Source organism: Marmota monax, unplaced genomic scaffold (assembly GCF_021218885.2).
Source record: "Marmota monax isolate L192 unplaced genomic scaffold, Marmota_monax_Labrador192_F-V1.1 WCK01_AAM20220418_F8-fsc00013, whole genome shotgun sequence".
NCBI lineage: Eukaryota > Metazoa > Chordata > Mammalia > Rodentia > Sciuridae > Marmota > Marmota monax.
In genome coordinates, this window is record NW_026692202.1 from 9017678 (window position 1) to 9043915 (window position 26238).

The 26238-nt window shown below is 31.9% G+C and overlaps 1 protein-coding gene across 4 annotated transcripts in view; it reads left to right on the forward strand.

Annotated features, from left to right (window-relative positions):
* The window catches only part of Ascc3 (activating signal cointegrator 1 complex subunit 3), a 382235-nt gene that overhangs the window by 224272 nt on the left and 131725 nt on the right, over positions 1-26238 (forward strand). For 3 of the 4 annotated variants that reach the window (XM_046430755.2, XM_046430758.2, XM_058575411.1), the window contains exons 18-29: positions 459-623; positions 2112-2198; positions 3036-3212; positions 6314-6539; positions 8408-8562; positions 10023-10121; positions 10996-11164; positions 13861-14081; positions 21749-21834; positions 23161-23327; positions 24605-24750; positions 24884-25004. In XM_046430755.2, the coding sequence (XP_046286711.1) occupies positions 459-623; positions 2112-2198; positions 3036-3212; positions 6314-6539; positions 8408-8562; positions 10023-10121; positions 10996-11164; positions 13861-14081; positions 21749-21834; positions 23161-23327; positions 24605-24750; positions 24884-25004 (1819 nt within the window). Of the gene's footprint in view, positions 1-458; positions 624-2111; positions 2199-3035; positions 3213-6313; positions 6540-8407; positions 8563-10022; positions 10122-10995; positions 11165-13860; positions 14082-21748; positions 21835-23160; positions 23328-24604; positions 24751-24883; positions 25005-26238 lie in introns of those variants that run through there. The other variant, XR_006848984.2, reaches the window with a different exon arrangement.

The window sequence follows — 26238 nt, forward strand, 5'->3', positions numbered from 1 at the left end:
AGCTAAGTAGAAAAGAACAGGTACCACCTGATAGCATTCATGTGTAGAATCTCAAAAAGTTGATCTTACAGAGGTTGAAAGTAGAATGGTGGTTACCAGGGGCTGCAGAGAGGGATGGGGAGAGACTGATCATTGAGTACTAAGTTTTTACCATAAATAAATGATAAATGTTAGACTGATCAATGAGTACCAAGTTTTTACCATAAATAAATGATAAATGTTTGAAAGACAGTTGTATTTAATCATTTTTAAATATTACACAATATATTTTTGTATTGAAACATCACTTTACACCATTGATACATATAATTTTATGCTTCAAAGTACCAGTTCAAAATTAAGTTTTTAAAAGTCTAATTAAAACATCAAGAAAAAAATTTAACTTCCATAAATGGGTATTTGTTTGCAGGTGAGAGGTTTTTTTTTAGAATTGAAGTGTTTATATTTCTTTCCTGTAGATTGACCCAACATTAAGAAAGCATCGAGAACAGTTAGTCATTGAAGTTGGACGAAAACTAGACAAAGCTCAGATGATTCGTTTTGAAGAGAGAACTGGTTATTTTTCCTCAACGGATTTGGGTAGAACCGCCAGCCACTATTATATTAAATACAATACCATTGAGGTAATATTCTGAGAGGAACAAATGCAAAAATGTTTGTTTTTATAGGCAAGTACTTTCTAGACTTCAAAATATATTAATAATGCCAAATAACAAAAGCAACTTATGAGCAAATACATTTATTTTATATGAATTCAGCAATATACTTTCAGTAATGACAAGAAAAAAAAAATGACTTTAGATAGCAATGGTGCTCTCCTGCCATCCTGTTTCATGAACATATCCTAAACACTACATACACCTGAAATAGTTGAAGCCTATTGGTGAGTCTTATGGAGTGAATGCCAGAATGATTTTAAGCTGGAGTTGATAGCTTAATGATTTCCTTGAATAAAAAGTTGAAAACTTAATTGCATGTTAGTAAGAAACACTAAAGAAAAGTTTAAGAAACTACTAAAATTACCAAGTCAGCCTGTTTGTACTAGATGATTAATTTAAGGAACTTTTAAGGCTAATTTTGACCATATAATTATAAGAGAATTTGTTGCTTTTTAACAACGTCCTGTTTAAGATGATGTGTTACTTTAATATTTTTACTTTTAAAAAGCATATACATTTCTTTATGTGTTTTCATGTACATATATCAGTACATGTCAATACAATGATAACCCGTTGAGAGAATACTTAAATTTGAAGAGATTGAGATAGGTTAAGTTGAATTTTTATACTTTTTTCAATAGATAGTCAGTGTGTTTTGAGTTTTTTCTTAAATTCATTTTTGCCTTTTGTACATAAAGTTGTTTTTAAAATAGGAGAATAGAAATCATCAAAAAGAAAAACTCAGTTTATATGAAATCTCAGGTTTGTAGATTTAATATTTGCTTATATATAAAACAGGTTTCAGAAAAACACCTTTATGTGCTTACTGGGTTTTCCTCATTTTTTCAGAATAACCTATATGTGTATGACACTAGATTTCTGCAAGACCTCTTCATATATTATCTCAGAGCTGTGATTTGGTGGTTCCTCACTCCCAGACCTAGTCCTTCACTCCTTGTATCACCTACTCTCATCTCTCATTGTCTCTATGAGACAGCCTTTCTCATTTGTCCTCTTGCTAGTAGACTGCTGCCAAATTACACCCTAACACTTTGTTTTTTGCAGTTCTTTTTCAGCAACTCTAGCCCTGTAGTACCTTTGTCTTTTCCATAAGGCCTTTAACTGATTTTTCTGTGTATTCTCGCTATTCATATTTTGAGACTCTTTGAATTGCATGTTGTCTAGTTATTTCCCTCTGAATTTTATATGATATATGTAAGCTTATAATTAGTAAATGGCGCAGATTTCCATATGCCTATACTGAGGTCAAGACCAGAATGTTATGTTGGACATTTTTAGACATTTAGTATAGATTTCAATAATGATTTTACTGATCTTTTTTGGTTCTAATGGCTTTTTTAACTATGTTTAGGAGTGTTTTTTAATCTTTCATAAATTTGATAATATCTTTTGATCTTCTATTTTAATTAAATGTGACACTTACTTTGGTAGACCTTTAATGAACTCTTCGATGCTCACAAAACAGAAGGTGACATATTTGCGATAGTCTCCAAAGCCGAAGAATTTGATCAGATCAAGGTAAGATTACTTGAAGTTTCAGTCAGATATTACATAGACACATTTATTCATTTATGAAAGTTTGAAATTAATTGTTATTCCTGATAAAATATAAAAAAGCCATATGGCATATTTGGAGTATCAGCAGTGTTTTCTATTGTACAAGAAAACTCAGTGTTCTAGATAATAATATCATAGCATACCTAAAATCATGCTTTGCTTTGTATCCCAAATCAAGAAATTTAAATAGGTTTTGTATTAATGAATTTATCAAAAAATATATTCTATATGTTTTGGTTTATTTGCAATATAGTTCACTGAAGAAAATGTTAAGTAAATGCGTGATTCAAATTAATAAAGAAATTAATATTTCTGTACCCAAATTATAATTTAATGTTATTAACAGTGAAAACTTTAATACTTTGAAACAGTACTTCACAACTTTAAGCTATGATTGCATTTTTATACCATATAAAAATATATGACTATAATGAATGCATTTGAAGATAATCAAGTTTGCCCTAATCAGTTTGGGCAGAGGTTTTACCCTGGTCAAATAAAAAATGAAACCTCATCAATTGAAGGATGGTGAGGTCAGATGACTTATTTTTTGTGGCATATCAAATTTTTATGTGTCAATGGCAACTTTAATATTGGTGATGAACAATAAAATATAATTGTACCCACCTCAACATAATTTCATGTTATATTTTATAATTTACCTATGGGAAAATCACTGGGTTTTAGCTGTACAAGAGTAAAATATTACATTATACTAAAAGGCAACCTTAAAAACATGCAATGTGGTTTTTCAATAAATTAGACCAAATATTACTATAAAAATATTGACTCTTCTAGGTCAGAGAAGAAGAAATAGAGGAGTTAGATGCTCTATTAAACAATTTTTGTGAACTCTCAGCTCCTGGAGGTGTAGAAAATAGTTATGGGAAAATAAACATCTTACTTCAAACTTACATCAGCCGAGGAGAGATGGATAGTTTCTCCCTTATATCAGATTCTGCATATGTTGCACAGGTAAGAATCTTACTCCCCATTTTCTCTTCTTTGTTTATCTCTAGAGACCAAGGAATTAATTCTGTTATTCTGTGAATACATTACTTTGAGAAATTCTATGAACTACTGTTACTCCTTAGAATTAAAGATATTGATTTGTACATCTTTTATGCAACCTGTGCTTGTAAATCAGGACTGGGGGTGAAAGTTAGTGGTTGGTTTGGCTTAGTAACAAATCTATCTTATATAAGGCCTAATATATATATATATATATATTCCAGTATGATAGGTCTCTGATTTTAAATATTGAATACTGAAAGAAAATTGTTCCCTAAACCTACAGCTCATTTAATTTATAACTTTTAAAAACTGCTATGGTAAAAAAATTCTTCATATATTTAAACCGTCATGTGAAATAAAGTAAGTTATTTTTTGTCTTCTTTGTCTTTCATTTTCTTTTCTTTTTTTGTTTTGTTTTGTTTTGTTTTTGGTAATACTACAGATTGAACTGAGAGGCTCTCTACCACTGAAATATATCCTCAGTCCTTTTTTACTTTTTTCTTTTAATTATTTATTTTAGTACTAGGGATTGAAACCAGGGGCCCTAAATCACTGAACCACATCTCTAACCCTTTCTAATTTTTTATTTTGAAACAGGGTCTTACTAAATTGCTCAGGGCCTAGCTAAATTGCTGAGAATGGCTTTGAACATGCAATCCTCCTTTCTCAGCCTCCCACACAAGCACACCTGGCTTTATTTTTTCCTTTAAGACAAGGTCTTGCTGCATTGCTGAAGCTGACCTTGAACTTATGATTCTCCTCCTCAACCTCTGGAGTTGCTGGGATTGCAGGTGTGTGCCACCATACCTGATTCCAAGCATACATTTAAAAAAAAAAAAAATTCCTAACCTTTAAAGTATATATTTTTATTATTTTTATCTAGAAATACCTTTATTAAGTTGAGAATTAAATTTTAATCTTATATAATTACGTTATCTCATGTAATCTATTATATTTGTAATTTTATTCAAAGATTTAATATAGAAAAAGTATGTTCTAAATTTTTTTGTTTTAAAATTCTTATTTTTATTTAAATGTAATGAATAGTGTTGTTGGGTTTTTAAATTTTATTTAATTATTTTAATTAGGTATACTGGACAGAAGAATGCATTTTGATTCACTGTACACAAGTACAGCATAACTTTTCATTTCTCTTGATTGTGCACGATGCAGTGTCATATCATATGTGCAGTCATTTATGTACCTAGGGTAATAATGTCCATCACATCCCACCATCTTTCCTTCTGCCTCCATATCCCCTCCCCTTCCCTCCCTCCTCTTTGCCCAATCAGAATACCTCCATTTTTCCCATGCCCTCCCCCATTATGGATCAGGATCCACTTATCAAAGAAAACATTCAGCCTTTGTTTTGGGGGGATTGGCTTTCTTTGCTTAGCATGATATTCTCGAACTCCATTCATTTTTCTGCAAATGCCATGATGTTATTCTCTTAATGCTGAGTAATATTTCATTGTGTATATATACCACAGTTTCTTTATCCATTCATCTATTGAGGGGCATCTAGGTTGCTTCCACCATTTAGTTATTGTGAATTGAGCTGCTATAAACATTGATGTGGCTGCATTACTATGTTATGTGGATTTTAAGTCTTTTGGGTAAAGACCCAAGAGTGGGATAGCTGAGTCAAATGATGGTTCCATTCCAAATCTCCATACTGCTTTCCAGACTGGTTGCACAGTTATGCAGTCCCACCAGCAATGTATGAGTGTGCCTTTTCCCCCTCATCCACGCCAACACTTCTTGTTGTTTATATTCTTGATAACTGCCCTTCTGACTGGAGTGAGATGAAATCTTAGATTAGTTTTGATTTGCATTTCTCTAATTATTAAAGATGTTGAACATTTTTTCATATATTCATTGATTTATTGTATATCTTCTTCTGATAAGTGTCTGTTCAGCTCCTTAGCCCATTTATTGATTGGGATTTTTTTACGTGTTTTTTGAGGTCTTTATATATTCTGGAGATTAATTCTCTTCCAACGTGTGTGTGGCAAAAATTTGCTCCCAAAATGTAGGCTTTCTCTTGGCCTCATTAATTGTTTCTTTTGCTGAGAAGAAGCTTTTTAGTTTGAATCCATCCTGTTTATTAATTCTTGATTTTATTTCTTGTGCTTTAAGAGTCTTTTAAGGAAGTTGGAGCCTAATCTGATGTGATGAAGATTTGGGCTTACTTTTTCTTTTTCCTCTGTCAGGCTCAGGGTATCTGGTCTAATTCCTAGATCTTTGATCCATTTTGAGTTGAGTTTTGTGCATGGTGAGAGATAGGGTCTTAATTTCATTTTGCTGCATATGGATTTACAGTTCTCCTAGCACCATTTGTTAAAGAGGCTATCTTTTCTCCAGTGTATGTTTTTGGCTCCTTTTTCTAGTATGAGATAACTGTATTTATGTGGGTTTATCTCTCTGTCTTCTATTCTGTACCATTGATCTACATGTCTATTGGTGCCAATACAAGCCGTTTTTGTTACTATAGCTTTGTAGTATAGTTTAAGGTCTGGTATTGTGATGCCTCCTGCTTCACTCTTCTTGCTAAGGAATGCTTTTGCTATTCTGGGTCTCTTTATTTTTCCAAATGAATTTCATGATTGCTTTTTCTATTTCTATAAGGAGTGACATTGGGATTTTAATTGGAATCGCATTGATCTGTATAGTGCTTTGGGTAGTGTGGCCATTTTGACAATATTTATTTTGCCTATCCAAGAACATGGGAGATCTTTCCATCTTCTAAGGTCTCCACCAATTTTTTTCTTTAGTATTCTGTAATTTCCATTGTAGAGGTCTTTCACCTTTTTTGTTAAGTTCATTTCCCAAGGTTTTTTTTTTAGGCTATTGTGAATGGGGTAGTTTTCCTGATTTCTCTTTCAGAGGATTCATCACTGATGTAGAGAAATGCATTTGATTTATGGGTATTGATTTTATATCCTGCTACTTTGCTGATTTTATTAATCCATTCTAGAAAGCTGAGTTTGAATAATAAATTTACTGACAAATTTAAAAACACATTGGACCTAACAACCCAATCTCCCCATTTTATTCTTCAGAATGCAGCTAGAATCGTTCGTGCCCTTTTTGAAATTGCTCTGAGGAAACGTTGGCCTACCATGACCTACAGGCTCCTGAATCTTAGTAAAGTCATCGACAAGAGGCTTTGGGGTTGGGCTAGCCCTTTGAGACAATTTTCAGTGTTACCACCACACATTCTAACAAGATTAGAAGAAAAAAATCTTACTGTAGATAAGCTGAAAGATATGAGGAAAGATGAAATAGGTAAGAAGGGGGAAAAATTGCTTAAATGAATTTTTCTGTGAAAATAAAATGTTTTACTAGATATAAAAGTATTGTGAATTTTTATATTATTCAACATAAATTTATTTTTCTTCTTTTTTATTTCTGTTTTTTTAGTACATTATAGTTTTGACATTCATGAATTCATATAACTCATATTTTATATGTAGGTTCAAATTTTGAACCTACATATAAAATCTCCTTATTTATGCAAAAGAGCAAAAATCACTCCAAATTTTATGAAGTTATTTAGCAGAATTAGCAATTAAGGCTGGATGTGGTCACACATGCTTATAATCCCAGCAGTTCTGGAGGCTGACTGAGATAGGAGGATCACAAGTTCCAGGTCAGCTTCAGCAACTTAGCAAGACCCTGTCTCAAAATTAAAAAAAAAAAAAAAAAAAATTAAATGGGCTAGGGATATTGCTTAGTGGCTTAACTGCCGGCCCTGGGTTCAACCCCCACTACCCACTCCAAAAGAATTAGCAATTAAAATAGTTTATATTACCAAAGTTTTAAGTATTTTAAATGTAGATCCTACCCATACATGATAAGAATCATTCAGTGATATTTATTCTCATTTTGTTTCTTAATGTTGAACTAATTTCAAAGATTTTGTTATATATATCAGCAGTATTACAGTAAAAATTTAATTGAACAATAAGCTCTACATTCTCCAGAGTTTCTAAACAAGCTTAATTACACAAATATGCCTTTAAACCCAGTTGTTATCAGTGCATACATAGTATTCAGTGTCCAGCATTTTGTGTAATATTGAAAAGTTATTCCTAAACGTACATTTCCACAAATCCTAACATTTATTGAATAAATGTATAATGCATTATTAGACAGTATTTATTTCTGCAAAGGATAAACATTACACATGAAAAGAATCATTCTGAAGACAAATAAGAAGGAGGATTACTTCTGGCAAGAATTCTAAAGATGAAAATGAGCTCAGTGGCACACCCCAGTAATCCCAACGGCTGGGGAGGCTGAGACAGGAGGACTTCGAATTCAAAGCCAGCCTCAGCAAAAGCAAGGCACTAAGCAACTTAGTGAGACCCTGTGTCTAAATAAAATTACAAAATAGGGTTGGGTATGTGGGTCAGTGGTCAAGTGCCCCTGAATTCAAGCCCTGGTACCAAAAAAAAAAAAAAAAAATTTCCAAAGATGTTTAGAGAGGCTGAGATAGTTATTACATTTGTACTCTAAGATAGAGTAGAAAAAAGGGCAGAAAGAAAGAGGGATTATTAACAAAGTAAGTTGACTGTATACATATTGCACACTTGATGCTTTAAAATATAATCTATTTTCACTTAATTGCTCAAATCAGTTAGTCACATTTGTTTTTTAACAGCCTCTACCCTTGATATTCCCATGCATGTCTGTATTCCAGAACCTGATTATTTTATGTTTTCTAGAAGTGGGCCTGGGTGGATGAGTTGTATTTAATTCCTGAAGCATTTCTTGTGATTTTAGAGTTCTAAAGTAGACCCTGAATAAACCAGTGGCTATGTACATAAAATGTTAAATATTTCTGTATGTGTTCTAAACTAACTCAAAAAGAAGTAGTTCCGTTTATAGTAGTTTAAGCACAATATCAAGGCGCAGAACCCTATTAATACCTAAAGGAAACTTGATACTGATTTCCAGAGCTATGAATTGCTAATTCAAGTTAACTATTACAAAATATTCAAACATGCTAGGTCAAGAATGTCACCTATTCTACATAGCAAATCATAAAACAAGCAATAAAATCACCTACTCTGAAATCCCATTTACAAGTCAGATTATATTGCTTTTTTTCTGTCTGGACACATTTCTTCTATGTGATATTTTTCTTTCAGGTCACATTTTGCATCATGTGAATATTGGACTGAAGGTCAAACAATGTGTGCATCAGATTCCTTCTGTTATGATGGAAGCATCCATTCAGCCTATCACACGGACTGTCCTCCGAGTAACACTCAGCATCTACCCTGATTTCACATGGAATGATCAGGTAGAAGTGGAAAATATCTATATCTATATTAAACTAAAATGTCTGTACCTCAGATTTTACTACACCTCCCTACATCTGTCCTCAGAGAGCCTAGGGAACTTAACTTTGCAACACTGGACAATATTTTAGTGGTTTCAAATCCATGAGAACTTTGCCATTTATTTTTGCCCTCTCTATTGACTCTCATTTTTGCTTACCAAAAATCCATTTTTAAATCATGATGTCTCTCAAAATACTGTTCTCTCCTTTTCTTAAACATTAGACTTGTAGAAAAGGTATGCTACATTTTTTTCTTGTCACCAGTTTCTTTTCTGCTAAGACTGCTTCCTCAAGGATCTCTAATATCTGATTGACCAGTTGCCATAATAAGCAGATTTTTTCAGTTATTTTCTTTCTCTGATTAGATAGCATTTTATATGTAGCTCTTCCCTAGAATGTCTTTTCTTGATTCTTGATGCTATTAGCTTCAAGAATGTAAAACCTAACTTGCCTCAATGTGATTTACGTAAGGTAATATATCCTTTTGTACAATAAAAGGTCCACAGATCAGATAGGCCCTAAGGATGGTCCAGTCTTGAGGATAATAGTATTGTTCAAGGCCCAAGATCTTTCCACTTCTTTGCTCTGCTCGAATTGTTGGATACTTCCCAAATGTTTTCCTACTTCTTTTTTCACTTTCAATGGAGTAAGGGGAACACATACCCACTTCCTCAGCCCACAAGATAAACTGTAAGCCCTCTTCCCACACATAATGCCCCCCCACCAGTCTAATTAGGCCAAGTGTTTGTTATGGACTTCTCCTTTACTATAGATATTGTCAGGAGAATGCCATGAGCTGATTGGCTTTATGTGAATCAAAATTATCCCAGGTGTTATGATTTAAATGTGGTGTCCCCCAAAAGCTCATGTGAGACAGTGCAAGAAGATTTAGAGGAGAAATGATTGGGATGTGATCTCCTTTTCATGAGTCCCTGAGGGAGAAGTGAATACTGAACAGTATTGGACCGTATAAGGAAAAAAGAGAGATTGGCTTATATAAACAAAATATGGTATATGTGTCCAGTGGAATATTATTTGACAATAAAAAGAAGCAAAGTACTGATGCAGTTTAAAACATGGATGAACTATAAAAATATTATGGTAAGTTTAAAAAGCCAGTCACAGAAAACCATTTGTTATATCATTCCATTTAACAAAGTGTTTAGAATAGCCAAATCTATACTTCTAATGAATATAAGTACTCTCTTGGAGGTGATAAAATTGTTCTAAAATTATATTATGTTCATAGTTGTACAACTTTGTAAATATGTTAAAACCATTGAACTGTATACTTTAAATGAGTGAACTTTGTTTTATAAATTATATATCAAAAAAGTTGTTAGACTAATAGGTGCTGATATGTAAACAGTACTGTTACTTGAGTTATGATTTTCATAGTACTAGGATAATTTTTCTTCTAGGTCCATGGGACAGTAGGAGAACCCTGGTGGATTTGGGTGGAAGATCCTACAAATGATCATATTTATCATTCAGAGTATTTTCTAGCTCTTAAAAAACAGGTGAATATAACATTATTATTTAGCTATCATAAAAAAATATAAACAAGTTTTGTTTTTTACTATCTCTCTGATTTCAGAGTGCCATCAAAGTTTTGTTATGTTCTGTTTTTCTGTTTGGTTTCAAAGGAACACAGAGATTCAGTGTGACAATATTGATTATTCAGTCTGATCCTAGTTCAAGAAATTCATTTATAATCTTTACCATGGTTTAAGGCATGGCTTCTAGAGGCATGGAATATATAAAATAAGGGGGGTAAAAATAATTTCCTGCAAAATTATAAATCACTTAGTGAAAAGATCATTCCTTGTCAAATTCTCTGTAAAGACTCAATAGTTGCTACATCTTTAACTCATGTTTTATTTGTAATTTCTCTTTTTATCAAAGAGAAAGAAAGCTTCCGATTGAAAATCTTGACTGGATAGCAATAGTATTTTATAGCTATATTTTGTTTTCATGCATTTATCTTCTTGATAACCATGTAACCTATTTATTTTTAAGAGGTTTCAGATATTCCACTTAAGATACTGATCAGATTTAAAGAAAAATATTAAGTAAATAATAATATGGTACTTGAAATTAAAGAAATCATGAAATAATTGAATGAATCATGTTTGGGAAATTCTGATAATGAATCAAACTGGTAACATGTCATAATGATAACATATATATAAATAATATAAAGTGAGTATAAATTCTTACCTTCTGTTATGTCAAATAATCCTCAGAAGGAAATCGCCTACAAGTTACTGTAGTACCTGAATATCTGAGCTATTTAGAAATCCAACATAGTTTATTTTTATTACATCTTGTATAGATAAAATTAAGAATTGACTACTAAGAACTTTATTTATTTTAGACTTTATTTCACATTAGGTCATTAGTAAAGAAGCTCAACTACTGGTATTTACAATCCCTATTTTTGAACCTTTGCCTTCCCAATACTATATCCGAGCAGTTTCTGATAGATGGTTAGGAGCCGAGGCTGTTTGTATTATCAACTTCCAACATCTGATTCTACCAGAGAGGCATCCACCCCATACAGGTAATAAATTGAACATTAATGTGTTGATGTGAATTATTGAATTCCCAAAATTGTTATTTTAATTAATGTTGACAAGTATAAAGTTGTTTTATTCTGAATCAAAGTCCAACTTACTTGACAATATTGTTTCTAAACTGTATGTTCAAAATTTTCAAAATCAAATATGTATATGCAGATAGTCAAATTGTGAACCTTTAATTTTTGTTTATTTAAGCTCCAAAAGCATTAAAGTAGGCTTAGTCAATTCTGATAATTATAGTAATGATGAGAGTTACTATTTCTGTGTTACTGGACTTTCATCTGTACATATAATCATTATTTCTCCATATAGCCTTCCTTTTTCATTGCAATTGTCATTTATCATTTAATCTGTATTCTCTGTGAAACTTTTGAGATATCTCTTTTTTCTTACATTTATTCCAATTTACATAAACTTATTTCTAGTACAGGTTATCTTTTATCCAAAATGTTTAAAACTCGAAGTGTTTCAAATTTCACATTTTTTTTTTAGATTTTGGAAAGTTTGTATATATATAACAAATTATTAAAAGGGATATAGAGTAAGAGCATTCAGCAGCATTTTTTATTGTTGCAATGTATAAACTCTAGGTTTTCGTAACATGAACAAATGCCTTTCTATTTTGATTTATTAAAAAAGCAAAATTTCATGAATAAATCTTTGCAGTGATACTTTCAAGTACCCCTGAAATCTATTTCAAAAACATCTTGAAACTAATTAGTGTACTAATTTCATTTCTTGAGAATTCACAATTGATGAGTATTGATTTTCAGAGATCCTTACTTTACTTTACAGACATAAATTAGGAGTCAAATTTTCTTTCCCATGTATTTCAGACAAACTGTTTGACTTTTCAGAATAAAAATGTTTTCTGACTACTTTAAATAGCATGCTATTTGACAGTCCTTTCAGAAGTGAAAGGAGACCTAAATATGACTTTATAATCTTTCATTTTGTCAAATGTACACCTTATTCATATTATTCATTGAGAGATTCTTTATACTACATCTCAATTTCTCTTTGATATCTTGGCATAGCAAAACCAAAAAATTTTATCAAAATAGAATGATATTGAGACTGTATTATCTAGTAATCTACTTATTGCAGAGGATCTTTCTGGTCTTATTTCATCAAATGTGCTTATGTGATATCTAGAATCTCATAAGTTCAAAATATGTGGAAGTGATGATGTTTTAACTTAAAATATATGCTTCTAATATCATTGCTAGGTTTCTTTCTTTCATTAAAGTACTTAATTCTACATATATTAGCATTATATGTTAATGCCAATTTAATAATTTCTTTATTAAGCAACCAAATACATATCAACCTATTTATATAATTAGCTGATGTAGTATAAACATACCATCTAGGTAAAATCACTGTAATAGATCATCTTAATTTAACATTGTCAATAACTGTGCATTTGACATTGTACAATGTTTTTTAGTCTTTTATTTAAAAAAAATATGTTTGATTAGCATTGCATGCCTTATCTTGCAATGTCTCCCTCCTTCCTGGATTTCCAGTGCTACGGAAAATTTAAACAATTATAATCAGACATAGAGAGTATGAAGTTAGCTCTCAGCTGTCCTTGTAATAGAATAGAGCAATGGGTGGGGCATAGATAACTTTTTAAAGTCATCTTTTTATTTTGGGGTTTTTTTTTTCCTTTAGGGACAAGGTACCCAGGATTGAACCCAAAGGGCACTTAACCACTGAAGCACATCCCCAGTCTTTTTATTATTATTATTATTATTTTGAGAGATAGGATATCACTAAGTTGCTGAGGCTGTCGTTCAACTTGGGATCTTTCTGTCTCAGCCTCTGAGCTGCTGGAATTACAGGCCTGTGCCACCATGCCTGCCTAAGTTAGTTTTTGTTTTTAAGTACATTTTTTAGAAGAAAATTTACCATATTTTTCATTTTGCAACCATACTATAAAGGTCAGATCAATGTGTCCTCTTAACTGATTTTTTTATATCTTCTTTTTTAAACTTTTCTAATAATTATCTTATTTCTTTGGCACCCAGTCCATATAATGAGAAGCAACCAAATCTAGTGTCTTTCAATACATAAATTTACTTTACAGACATAAATTTCCCCAATGATTAGTGAAAGTAAGAAGACCTGTACCCTTTAAGGAGAGTTTTTGGTTTTGTTTTGTTTTGTTTTACTCAAGTCATGCTGTGTTCTGAAACTACTATCCTTGTTCCTTCCTGAGTAAGGCTAAATTCATTTTTGTTTCCATTGGCTGTACCAAAAGCTCACTCAGCTACTCAGGATTGGTCAGTGTCTAGCAGATCAAAAGTAATCTGTTGTTAGTGACCCTTCCAATACTGCTGTTTACAAATGGTTTTCATTGTTTTACAAATTACGGCAGATTTATTTTTGTACCATAACATACATACTTTCATGTACTTTTATTCAAGTTATTTCTCTTTTTGGAAGAGAAATATATAGTTGGTTTATAGGGAACTCTACAATAAAAGTGTTCTGTTTATCAGTTATGTTAAATGTAGTGACTGAATAAGATGTGTCACTGGTGTATAAGAACTTATATTAAATATGTTCTTCTCTTGAGATAATTAGGAAATGTTATTCTTTAAAATACAGTATTCAGTATTGTGCATGTTTTTTCAGTTATTGTATAGAAGTATCTGTTGGATCTTTTCAGAATTACTGGATCTTCAGCCTTTGCCAATTACGGCTTTGGGATGTAAAGCATATGAAGCCCTGTACAACTTCAGCCACTTTAACCCTGTGCAGACACAAATATTTCATACACTGTATCACACAGACTGTAATGTCCTACTTGGAGCACCCACAGGATCAGGAAAGACTGTTGCAGCTGAATTAGCTATTTTCAGAGTCTTCAACAAGTATCCCTCCTCAAAGGTATGTTGAACATATTGTGTGCTTATTATATTCAGTTAGAAAAGATAGTTAATGTCTCTAAACTAGCCAGGTCCAAATATCCTGGCATACTCTGGTGAATAGCTTTGTTATACTCTCAGTGAATTTTCCAGGGGGCCAGATCAGTATTAGAATAATTTGTTGCAAAAAAATTGTTATCAACTTTGGAGTCTTCTAGGTGAATTTCTCATGTATATAGTGCTCACACATCCTCATATCTATAATTCATGGGTACTTCTTTTATGAGGTAATTAATTCTTAGCTGTACTTGTTAGGTATATAACAATTCTTAATCATTCTTTGGATATGAATGAAATGCTAATACTTTAAAACACTTTGATTATACACAGGAAATATAGACATAACTTATGCTACATTCCTCCAAATATTGATATTGCCAATTAATGTCAAATAACACTGGAATCAAATAAGTATTGATTTTTAATTTTTTTAAAACATAATATTTAGTAAATTTTTTCCCAATGCTATTTTATTTTTAATAAAGATGATTTATATTTGAGGTGTTCAATGTGATACTTAAATATACATATACATTATAAAATAATTGCTAGAATCAAGATAGCTCAGATATCCATCACTTCAGATAATTACATATTTTTGCAGTGGGAACATTTAATATCTAGTCAGCAAATTTCAAGTCTATTAGTACAATATTATTAAATACAGTCACCCTTCTGCACGTTAGATCTCTAGAACTTGTTCTACATAAATGAAACTTTGTATCCTTTAAGCAATATCTCCTTATATCCCCCACTTTCACCCCTCTCAACCATTATTTTACTCTGCTTCTATGTATTTGACTTTTTAAAATTGCACCTGTCAGTGAAATTATTCAGTGTTTTGTTGTTTTCAGCTTATTTCTCTTAACACAATGTATATTATTGCAAATGGCAAGATTTTCTTCTTTTGTAAAGCTGAAAGATCTCCCATTATGTTTCAGTTTCTTTTTTCATCCATCTTGGGTCACTTAGACTGTTTCTTTATCTTGGCTTTTTTAATCAATGATGTAATAAACATAGAAGTGTACATGTCTTTGAGATATTGATCTCATTTCTTTTGGATATGTATTCAAAAGTAGAATTCCTATGATGATGATGATGTTTTCTATGTATAATTTCTTAAGGCTCTCCATGTGTATTTTCCATAATGGCTTCCCCAACTACATTTCTACCATCAGTGTGTAGCAGTTTCCTTTTCTCCACATCCTTGCCAGTACTTTCGTTGTTTTAATAGTATTCGTTCTAACAGATGTGAGGTGTTGACTCATTGTGATTTTTAAAAAATATTTATTTTTTAGTTGTTGTTGGATACAATACCTTTATTTTATTTATTTTTATGTGATGCTGAGGATCGAACCCAGGGCCTCTCACGTGCTAGACGTGTGCTTTACCACTGAGCCACAACCCCAGCCCTCATTGTGATTTTTGATTTGCATTTCCCCAATGATTAGTGAAAGTAAGCACCTTTTCATGTCTGTTAGCCATTCTGTATTTCAACAGAATGATATCTATTTGCCTCATTTGTCCCTCCACCTTTTTTTTTCTATAATAGAATTTTTAGGCTTTTTGTTCTTGGGTTATGAGTGCCTTATATATTTTGGATATTAACACCTTATTAACATCTGCAAGAATTTTCTCCTATTACATATGTTATTTTTTTAATTCATTGATTGCTTCCTTTTCTGTGCAGAAGTTTTGTAGCTTTGGTGCACCCCTGTTTGTTTATTTGCACCTTTTTTTCCTGTGTTCCTGGGAACATATTCAAAAACTCATTGCTAAGACCAGTGTCAAGATCTTTTTCCCTGTTTTCTTCTAGGAGTTTTATGGTTTCAGATCTTACATCTAAGTTTTTAGTAAATTTCAAGATAATTTTTGCATATGGTGTAAGACAAGGTTCCAGTTTTATTCTGTTAAATGTAGATGTTCAATTTTATCAACACCATTTATTGAAGCCTATCCTTTTCCTTCTTGGTATTCTTGTCAGATTAGTGACAAGTGTGTGTTTATTTCTAGACTCTATTCTGTTCTGTTAGTCTATGTGTATATGTTTGTGCCAGCGCCATACTATCTTAATTATTGAAGCTTTGTACTATAATTTGTAGTCAAGAAGTAGAATGCCTCTAACTTTATTCTTTCTCAGGATTTCTTTGGGTTTTGGTTTTTCATGGTTCCTTAATAATTTAGATTTTTTCTGTCTCTAAGAAAAATGCTATTGGCATTTGTTAGGGATTACATTGAATCTGTAGATTGTTCTGGGTAGTTAATTTCTTACTTTTTTTCAGTTAATCGTTTAATTTTATTTTATATGCTTATAAAACAGCATAATGTGTCTCAGATTGCAATAAAGTCTACTGTACTGGAAAGTGGAAGCTAGAAAAGGAGACTGTGATCCAGAATGGGTAGACACTTTTTCATACTTTATGATGGCAAGTTTCAAAACCTCACTGGACCTTTATTCCTTGATGAAATAGATGAACTGTGATTGCACGCGTTTATTCTGGTTCTCATGTTGAGGAATTTTCTCTGTTGTTGTCAGTACTCCTTGAATAAATGTAGAAACAGGGCAAACTTAATTTAACTAAATAAAACTCCAAAGGAAACAGAATGATTTCATTACATGAAATCAATCAGGGGCTTCCAAATTTTTCCATAGTTTGTCAAAGAAAGAAAATCAGGTTTTTGTTCTACCCCCACTACCAATTTATTGTGTGACAGAAGGGTCGTCACAACTTCTCTGGAACTTTTTCCTAAAAAATTGTATTAAATCATTTCTAAAGCCCCATCATTTCTGAAATTCTAGAATTCTTTGATTTTAGCTATAACCTTATGAAAAAGAAAGGGTTTTTTCTTTTTTATCATTATTATTTTTTTACATGACAGTAGAGTATATTTTGAAATATTATACATACATAGAATAAGTATAACTTGTTACAATTAGGATACTATTATTGTGGTTGTACATAATGTAGTGTTACACTGGTCATTTATTTATATATGAGGATAGGAATGATATTCCATATTCATTCTACTGTCTTTCCTATTGCAGTCACCCCCTCCCTTTCCTTCATTTCCCTTTGTCTAGTCCAGTGAATTTCGAATCTTCCCCTCCTTTGTTGTGGGTTATCATCCACATATCAGAAAGAACATTCTGCCTTTGGATTTTTGTGACTGACTTATTTAACTTAGCATGATATTCTTTAGTTCCATTTACTAACAAGCAAATGCCATAATTTCATTCTTCTTTATGACTAAGTAATATTCCATTGTGTATATATACCACAATATTTTCATCCATTCATCTCTTCAAGGGCACCTAGGTTGGTATCATAGCTATTTTGAATTGAGCTGCTATAAACATTGAAGTAGCTGTGTCACTGTAGTATGCTAATTTTAAGTCCTTTGGATATAAAGAAAGGAGTGGAATAACAGGGTCAAATGGTAGTTCCATTCCAAGTTTTCTTTTTTTTATTATTTCTTACATACATGACAATAGTGGAGTGCAATACATTCATAATTTTTTGAATTACGATTCTTAATACACCTTTATACCACAATTTATCAAATCTCTGTATTTATAGTGTTGACTCTAGCTCAGTAGTTCCTTCGACACAGAATGTACAACCATTCCAAGTTTTCTAAGGAATCTCCAGACTGCTTTCTGAGTGTTTGCACCAATTTGCAGTCCCACCAACAATGTATAAATGAACCTCTGCTATTCTGACTGGGGTGAGATGAAATTTCAGTGTAGCTTTGATTTGTGTTTCTCTAATTGCTAGAGATGTTGAACATTTTTTCATATATTTTTTGACCATTCATATTTTTTCTTCTGAGAAGTGCCTGTTTAGTTCCTTAACCCATTTGTCAATTGGGTTATTTGTTTTTGTTGTTGTTTACTTATTTATTTGGTTAAGTTTGTTGATTTCTGTATATATCCTGGAGATTAATGCTCTGTCTAAGATGCTGGTGGCAAAGATTGTCTTCCATATTGTAGGCTCTCTGTTCACATTCTTGATTGTTTCCTTTGTTGTGAAGAAACTTTTTATTGATTTTTTATTGATTCTTTATTTTATTTCTTGTGCTTTAGGAATCTTATTGAGGAAGTCCTTTCCTAAGCCAACATGGTGGAGAGTTGGTCCTAATTTTTCTTCTAGCATGTACAAAGTCTCTGGTCTAATGCCTAAGTCCTTGATCCACTTTGAGTTGAGTTTTGTGCAGGGTGAGAGACAGAGGTTCTTTGATTGATGTTGTATATTTTCCTTGGAAAGATTTTTATCTTCTTGATTAAATTCTAAGTATATTTTGATGTTGTTGTGAATGGAATTGTTTTCTTTATTTCTTTTCAGATAACTCATTGTTAGTTTTAAGAAATGCTACTGATTTTTGTTTATTGATTTTTATGTCTTGTACCTTTCTTGACTTTGCTTATTAATTCTAACAGGTTTATTTTTTTAATGTAGCATTTAAGGTTTTCTTGTTTTTAAATTATACGAGTATATTACATTTGAAATAGAGGTATCTTAGACATGTTGCAATTATGTGCTGTTTCTTCATCATGTGTGATTTCAGAAATATTCAGACTTCCTTTTTCCATGATTTTCAGTTAGTGTTTTTTCTTTCTTACTTTGTTTCTCTATTTTTTTAAAAAATATTTTTGTAGATGTATGGACCTTATTTTATTCATTTATTTATATGTGGTGCTGAGAATTGAACCCAGTATTTTTAATCTGTTATATGATTATTGATCCACAGAAATATTTTAGTAAAAAAGAAGAGTTAAGTTTTGTGCATGGTGAGAGATAGAGGTTTAATTTCATTTTGTTGCATATGGATTTTCAGTTTTCTCAGTACTATTTGTTGAAGAGGCTATCTTTTCTTCAATGCATGTTCTTGGCACCTTTGTCTAATATAAAATAATTGTAGTTTTGTGGGTTAGTCTCTATGTCCTCTATTCTGTACCATTGGTCTACCAATCTGTTTTGGTGCCAATACCAGGCCATTTTTGTTACTATTGCTCTGTAGTATAAATTGTGGTCTGGTATAGTGATGCCACCTGCTTCAATCTTCCTGCTAAGGATTGTTTACCCTGCATCTAATAGAAGAAAAAGTAAGCCCTAATCTCCATCATGTGGGATTAGGCCCCAATTTCCTTAAGAAGCCTCCTGTGGCACAAGAATTAAAATCAAGAATCAATAAATGGGATGGACTCAAACTAAAAAGTTTCTTCTCAGCAAAAGAAACAATAAGTGAGATGAATAGAGAGCCTCCATCTTGAGACCAAATTTTTACCCCTCACACATCAGATAGAGCACTAATCTTAATCTCTGTGGTATATAAAGAACTCAAAAAGCTAAACACCAAAAGAACAAATAACCCAATCAATAAATGGGCCAAGGACCTGAACAGACACTTCTCAGAAGATGATGTACAATTAGTCGACAAATACATGAAAAAATGTTCATCATCACTAGCAATTAGAGAAATGCAAATCAAAACCACCCAGATTTCATCTCACTCCAGGCAGCTATTAAGAATACAAACAACAATAAGTGTTGGTGAGGATGTGGGGAAAAAGTTACACTCATACACTGCTGGTGGGACTGCAAATTGGTGCAGCCAATATGGAAAGCAGTATGGAGATTTCTTAGAAAATTAGGAATGGAACCACCATTTGACCCAGCTGTTCCTCTCCTCGGACCATACCCAAAGGACTTAAAAACAGCATACTACAGGGACACAGCCACATGGATGTTTATAGCAGCACAATTCACAATAGCTAAACTGTGGAGCCAACCTAGATGCCCTTCAATAGATGAATGGATTTTTAAAATGTGGAAAATATGCACAATGGAATATTACTCAGCAATTAAAAAAGTAAAATCATTGCATTTGCAGGTAAATGGATGGCATTGGAGAAGATAATGCTAAGTGAAGTTAGCCAATCCCAAAAAAACAAATGCAGAATGTTTTCTTGGATATAAGGAGGCTGATTTGTAGTGGGGTGGGGAATGGGAGCATGGGTGGAATAGACAAACTCTAGATAGGGCAGAGGGTTTGGAGGGAAAGGGAGGGGGTGTGGGGTTATTAATGATGGTGGAATGTGATGATCATTATTATACAAAGTTTATATATAAAGACATGAATTGGTGTGAATATATTGTGTATACAACCAGAGATATGAAAAATTGTGCTCTATATATGTAATAAGAATTGTAATGCATTCTGCTGTCATATATTTTAAAAAATCAAAAAGAAGAGTTAATGCTCTAGTTTGAGACATTTTTTAAACAAGTGCTGTTTTAGTGAATAATGTATTTTATAAAATTGAAACAGCTAAGATATATGACTGGAATTTGTTAAGATCTGCATTAAAATTTAAACAGTTTGTTTCTCATACATTGTTGATGGGACTTCAAATTAGTATAACTACTTTGGAAAGCGATATGGAGATTTCCCCAAAGACCAGAAATTGAACCACCATATGATCCAGCTATCCCACTCCTTGGTATTTATCCAAAAAGTTTAAATCAGCATACGGGTACATCAATCTTTATAGAAATGCAAGTCATAATACTCAAGTTATGGAACCAGCCCAAGGGCCCATAAACATATGACTGGGTAAAGAAACTGGTATATATATATACATGGAAACTGCATATATACATGGAATTTTACTCAACTATAATTATGGCATTTTCCAGTAAATAGATGGAACTGAAGAACATCATGCTAAGTGAAATAAGCCATATGTCAGAAAGGATTGAATTCTTTTTTTTTTTCACATGTGGAAGCTAGAGCAAAATAAGGGGGAAAAGAGGGAAGGGGAATTATTTGAAAATAGAAGGGAGATCAATGGAGTAGAGAAAGGGAACAGAGTGGGAAGGAGGTGGGACAGGGAAAGAGAGGAACTGTAGAATGCAATAGACCGAAGTATGCAAATTGAATTCCACATTTATATATAACTATAAAGCACCAATTAAAAATAAATAAATAAGAAGGAGGACCAGTAGAGTAGAAGACAGGGAAGAGGGAATGGAAAGAAGCAGTACTGGGAGCTAAAATGGATCATCAAATTATATTCCATGCATATATGATTATGTCAAAATGAACCCCAATATTATGTATGACTACAATGTACTAATAAAAGTGCTAAAAGTAATAATTAAAAAACCTTGAAAAAAACTTCAAAATACATTACTTCAAAATACATTATTTCAGGAGTTACAGCTTAGATGAATCTTGAGCATAATAGGAAATCATATATTTATTTTTGTCAAAATCCTGATTTTTTGTGTAATATATATTCTCATAGTTTTATAAATGTATTAACATTGTTAGAACAGAATTTCATTATAAAATGCCTAAGGAAAATACCTTTAGTGTTTTTTTTTAATTTTAAATTCACCTGTTAGTATTTTTATGATAGAATGTTTATGATGCATTAATTTTCTCTTTATTTTGGATACGTGTAGTTTAACTTAATGACCTTTTTCTCAATAATTTAAAAATTTAAGTATTCTGTGAAATTTAAAAACCACACTGTCCTGTTTTGACAAATTTTATGTTTATTTTATTTGAAAAATGACCTTATTGTTCTTATTAAAGTCCTATTGCTCATTGCCCCCTCTTTAGGCAGTTTATATTGCACCCCTAAAAGCCCTAGTTCGTGAAAGAATGGATGACTGGAAGGTTAGAATAGAAGAAAAACTTGGTAAAAAGTAAGTTCCTTTTTTTGTTCAAGAGATACACTTTCAATAGTCTGAAAAGACCAATAAATGAAAGAGTTACATAATACCTATGAATATGTTTACAGCGTTTTTTTTAATCTTTTATTTAAAAGTTCATAGCTACTATAAAATGGTGTCAATATTCCCATGTTTTAAGATTGAAAAATGAACTTCTTTTAATTTCTTAATATGAATACTTTTAGGTGGCAGCTAACTTTTTCTATATATATTATAGTACATATATATAATTTTTCATATTTTTAGTTGTAGATGGACACAATACCTTAATTTTATTTATTTATTTTTGTGCTGAACCCTGTGCCTCACATGTACTAGGCAAGCGTTCTCTCACTGAGCTATACTCCCAATCCCTTCAATATGTTCTCATTGTAAAAGAAACATGTTATTTCTCTTTATTTTTTTCTCATGTTGTTCAGAGTAAATTCTAGAAACCACTTAAAAGGCATTGTGTATGGAGAGTACTTATGACATGTAAAACTTCTTTGACGAATATATTGTTTTTACTTACTATTTTTGAATATTACAAAACCATTCATTAAAGTATATAGCAAATGATTGTGGATAATTATATGTCCAATAGAGCATCACTAATTATATACCTCTACCCAATGCAAAAATATTGTATAACTATATAGATCAATGAGCTTTTTTATACACTGAATAAATGATCTCTAGGGATAATTGGAAAAAATAAGACTTTTAAGTAAACTGTCCTATCCCTTTTTTAAAAAAACGATAAAATACAAATATATGAATGCTTTTGGATGAGAATTAGGTGGGATGTTCCAGAGATGATTCACAACATATTCTTTGAATAATGTGAATATATTATATATTCAGTATCCTGGTATGTTTTAATTTATTTGTTATCTTGAGAAAATTTAAACCTAAGAAATGAAAGTTATACACAATCTATTATTATTGAGTGTCCCCTTTTATCAAGTTAATACTTTCCCTCATTAAAAAATAATAATGATATTTATTTCCAAAAATGTTTTTCCCCCCAAAGAAAAAAGATTTTAGTTCCACTCTGTAGAGGAGATAGAAGTTCACCTTTATAAATTCACTTAGAGTAAAGATTCTATAAATATAGTCAAAACAAAGTCTGACACTTTTGTACATCTGTATAAAAGATGTGTCAGTGAATTGGATTTATATTTTTGACTCATTTCAGAAAATTTCAGAAATCAAAGAGGAAAAAAGTAGTTTTAAGCATCATAAAATTTTATTGGATTGATATATTGTTGCCTTTACAAGATTATGTGTTACTTGAGAGTCATTTTTATTTCCCTCCAGAGTTATTGAACTAACGGGGGATGTGAGTCCTGATATGAAATCCATTGCCCAGGCTGACCTTATTGTCACTACACCAGAAAAGTGGGATGGAGTCAGCAGAAGCTGGCAAAATAGGAACTATGTTCAGCAAGTTACTATTCTCATCATAGATGAAATTCATCTGCTTGGTTGGTACCACTCTTTCTAAGTAATTATACAAACTTTGAGTCTTTTTATTGATATTATTTTTAATTGACAGATAATTGTATATAATGTTGGGGTACAATGTAATATTTTAAGATGTGCACACATACGCACACACATACGCTCACACACACAGTGTGGAATCAAGCAAATTAACATCTGTTACATCAATTGTAATTTTTATGGTGAGACATTAGAAATTTATTCTTTTAGCAATTTTTAAATATACATTTAGCTTTTTCATTTCTTTCTGACTGAAAGACCTGACCAGAACTATTTTAGAGGAGTAAAGTTCGTTAGGTTCTCATGTTTTAAGAGGTCTCAGTCTATAAAAGTTCAATTTCATTGCTGTGGGTCTGAGGTATAGCAGAACATCATGGCAGCTCAGTTTATGGCAATCATGAAGCAGAAAGAACTCTGCTCACCAGAGACAAAATATAAACCCCAAAGGCAAACACCTAGTGACCTGTCTCCTCCAGCTATATTCTGCCTGCCTAGAATTACCACCCAGTTAATCCATATCACTGGGTTAACCCACTATAGATTACAACACTTATTATCATTTCACCTCTGAGTGTTCTTGCATTGTCTCACACATGAGCTTTTGGGGAAACCACATATCACAACTATAACATACATTATTGTTGACTATAGTTGGCCTGGTGTACTGTGTATACTCACACACTCATTTCTCCTGTCTAACTGAAACTTCATATCCTTTGGTCAATATCTCCCTATTCCTTTTCAACCCCCAGCATCTGGCAACTACCAGTCTACTCTTTATATCAATTTTGACTTTTTTTTTTTTTTGATTCCACATATAGGTTAGATCATTCAGTTTTTTCCTGGTTTTATTCTTTTTACATAATGCCCTCCAACTTCATCCATAGTGTTACAAATGACAGAATATCATTCTTTTTTATTGCTTAAAAGTATAAACATGCATATATGCATATACACACATGAACACACACTTATATATACACAGCACATTTTCTTTATTCATTTGGTAACGGTCACTTAGGTAGATTCCATTTCTTAGCTATTATGAACAGTGCTGCATTGAACTTGAAAGCACATATATCTCTTCAGCATATTGATTTCATTTCCTTTGGATATATACCCAGAAATGGGATTACTCTATCATATGGTAGTGTTATCTTTAGGTTTTTGAGGAACCTATAAACTTGACTTCATGCCTGCCTGCAGCAGCCATTTTGAATTTGTCAAATGATTAATGTATATTATTCTTATTTCCTAGGGGAAGAAAGAGGTCCTGTTCTAGAAGTCATTGTATCTCGAACAAATTTTATCTCCTCACACACAGAAAAGCCTGTTAGGATAGTTGGATTGTCTACTGCATTAGCTAATGCCAGAGACCTTGCTGACTGGCTAAATATTAAGCAGGTATGTGAAAGATGGATAAGTCAGGCAGTAACATGACATAGGTAGCCACATTAAGGAGGCATCATAACATTATGAACATATATATGTTTGTATAATATATAAATTGAAATGGTTTCTCTCATCTTAACTATAGATGGGCTTGTTCAACTTCCGACCATCAGTACGCCCTGTTCCACTGGAAGTTCACATTCAAGGCTTTCCAGGTCAACATTACTGTCCCCGCATGGCAAGTATGAACAAGCCTGCATTTCAGGGTGAGCTTCAGTTTCTACTATTTCAGATTGAAATAGTAACCATTCTGTATTATAGCTATCAATTGTATTCTAAATGGTTTGGGTTTATTTTAAAGGGTAATAGTGGTCCAACTTATGCAAATATCTAAAGCTGATTACTTCAACTGTTAAGGAATATATATGTTAAACTACATTGAAATTAGACATATCTCACAAAAGTGTCTTTGTAGTAGGATACAAATATGTAATTTTGAAAGCAATCAAATAATTCTATTAACATTTTCTTAGGACAATTACTAGTTTAAACAGTGATCAATAGAAACAAGTAAAAATTCACATAATCTTTATTTTTACTAGAAACCATAAAACTTTCAGTACTTTTTTACAGTAATTTAGTTTTTGTTTTGTTTTTTCATTTTTCCATTTCTAAAAAATTCGTCAAACAGGAAAGATTTAAGAATAACACTCCTATTTTATTGAAACATGTTTAATTTAGACTACATTAGGAATATTTATTGTATCAATTAAAAATAACCTCCAAAATAAATTGTCTAATGTGAACTGCTGTTGATTGTGAGGTGACAGTTGTGAGGTGACTTTTTAGCTTCTGTAATTAGCCTTATGACAGAAGCAAAGTATTGATTGTAAGCTAGAGACCAATCTCAGCCATTCAGATTATTTACACCTCCACAGAAGCATTGTACAAAATCACTAATGAACAATAAATCTGCTGGGAACTGTTCAGCTACACCTGTTCTTGTAGCAGCAAAAATCCATTAAATGTTGTGGTTTAAAAAAGAGACAAATTCATTCATGATTGTGTGTACAAATGATACCAATATTGCAATAATATGTGAGTTTAAACATTGCTTTTGTAATGATTTACAATCAATTTATCCTTTATATACTATACTATTCTGATAAATGGTTTTAAAAAGTGGGAAATAAGATAAATGAGTTTATTTTTCATGTGTATTGTTGAAAATGTGTATATCTATTTAAGAAATGGCTGATTGCATACCATTAATGGAAATAAAGCATTTTGTATTTTGTAAATCAATAGTAAATAGCTGAAATTCCTGCACTTCTTCAGATACAGTATCAGCACAACTGCTGTCCTTGTAAACTATTTATTACACTGGTAGTGATTACTGTATTTCTTTGAGTTTAGAAGTCAAGGTCATGTCAGCATTTCCATTATAAACCTTATATCTCAGGACATAAAAAGGAATTCTTTACATTTCAAACAAGAAAT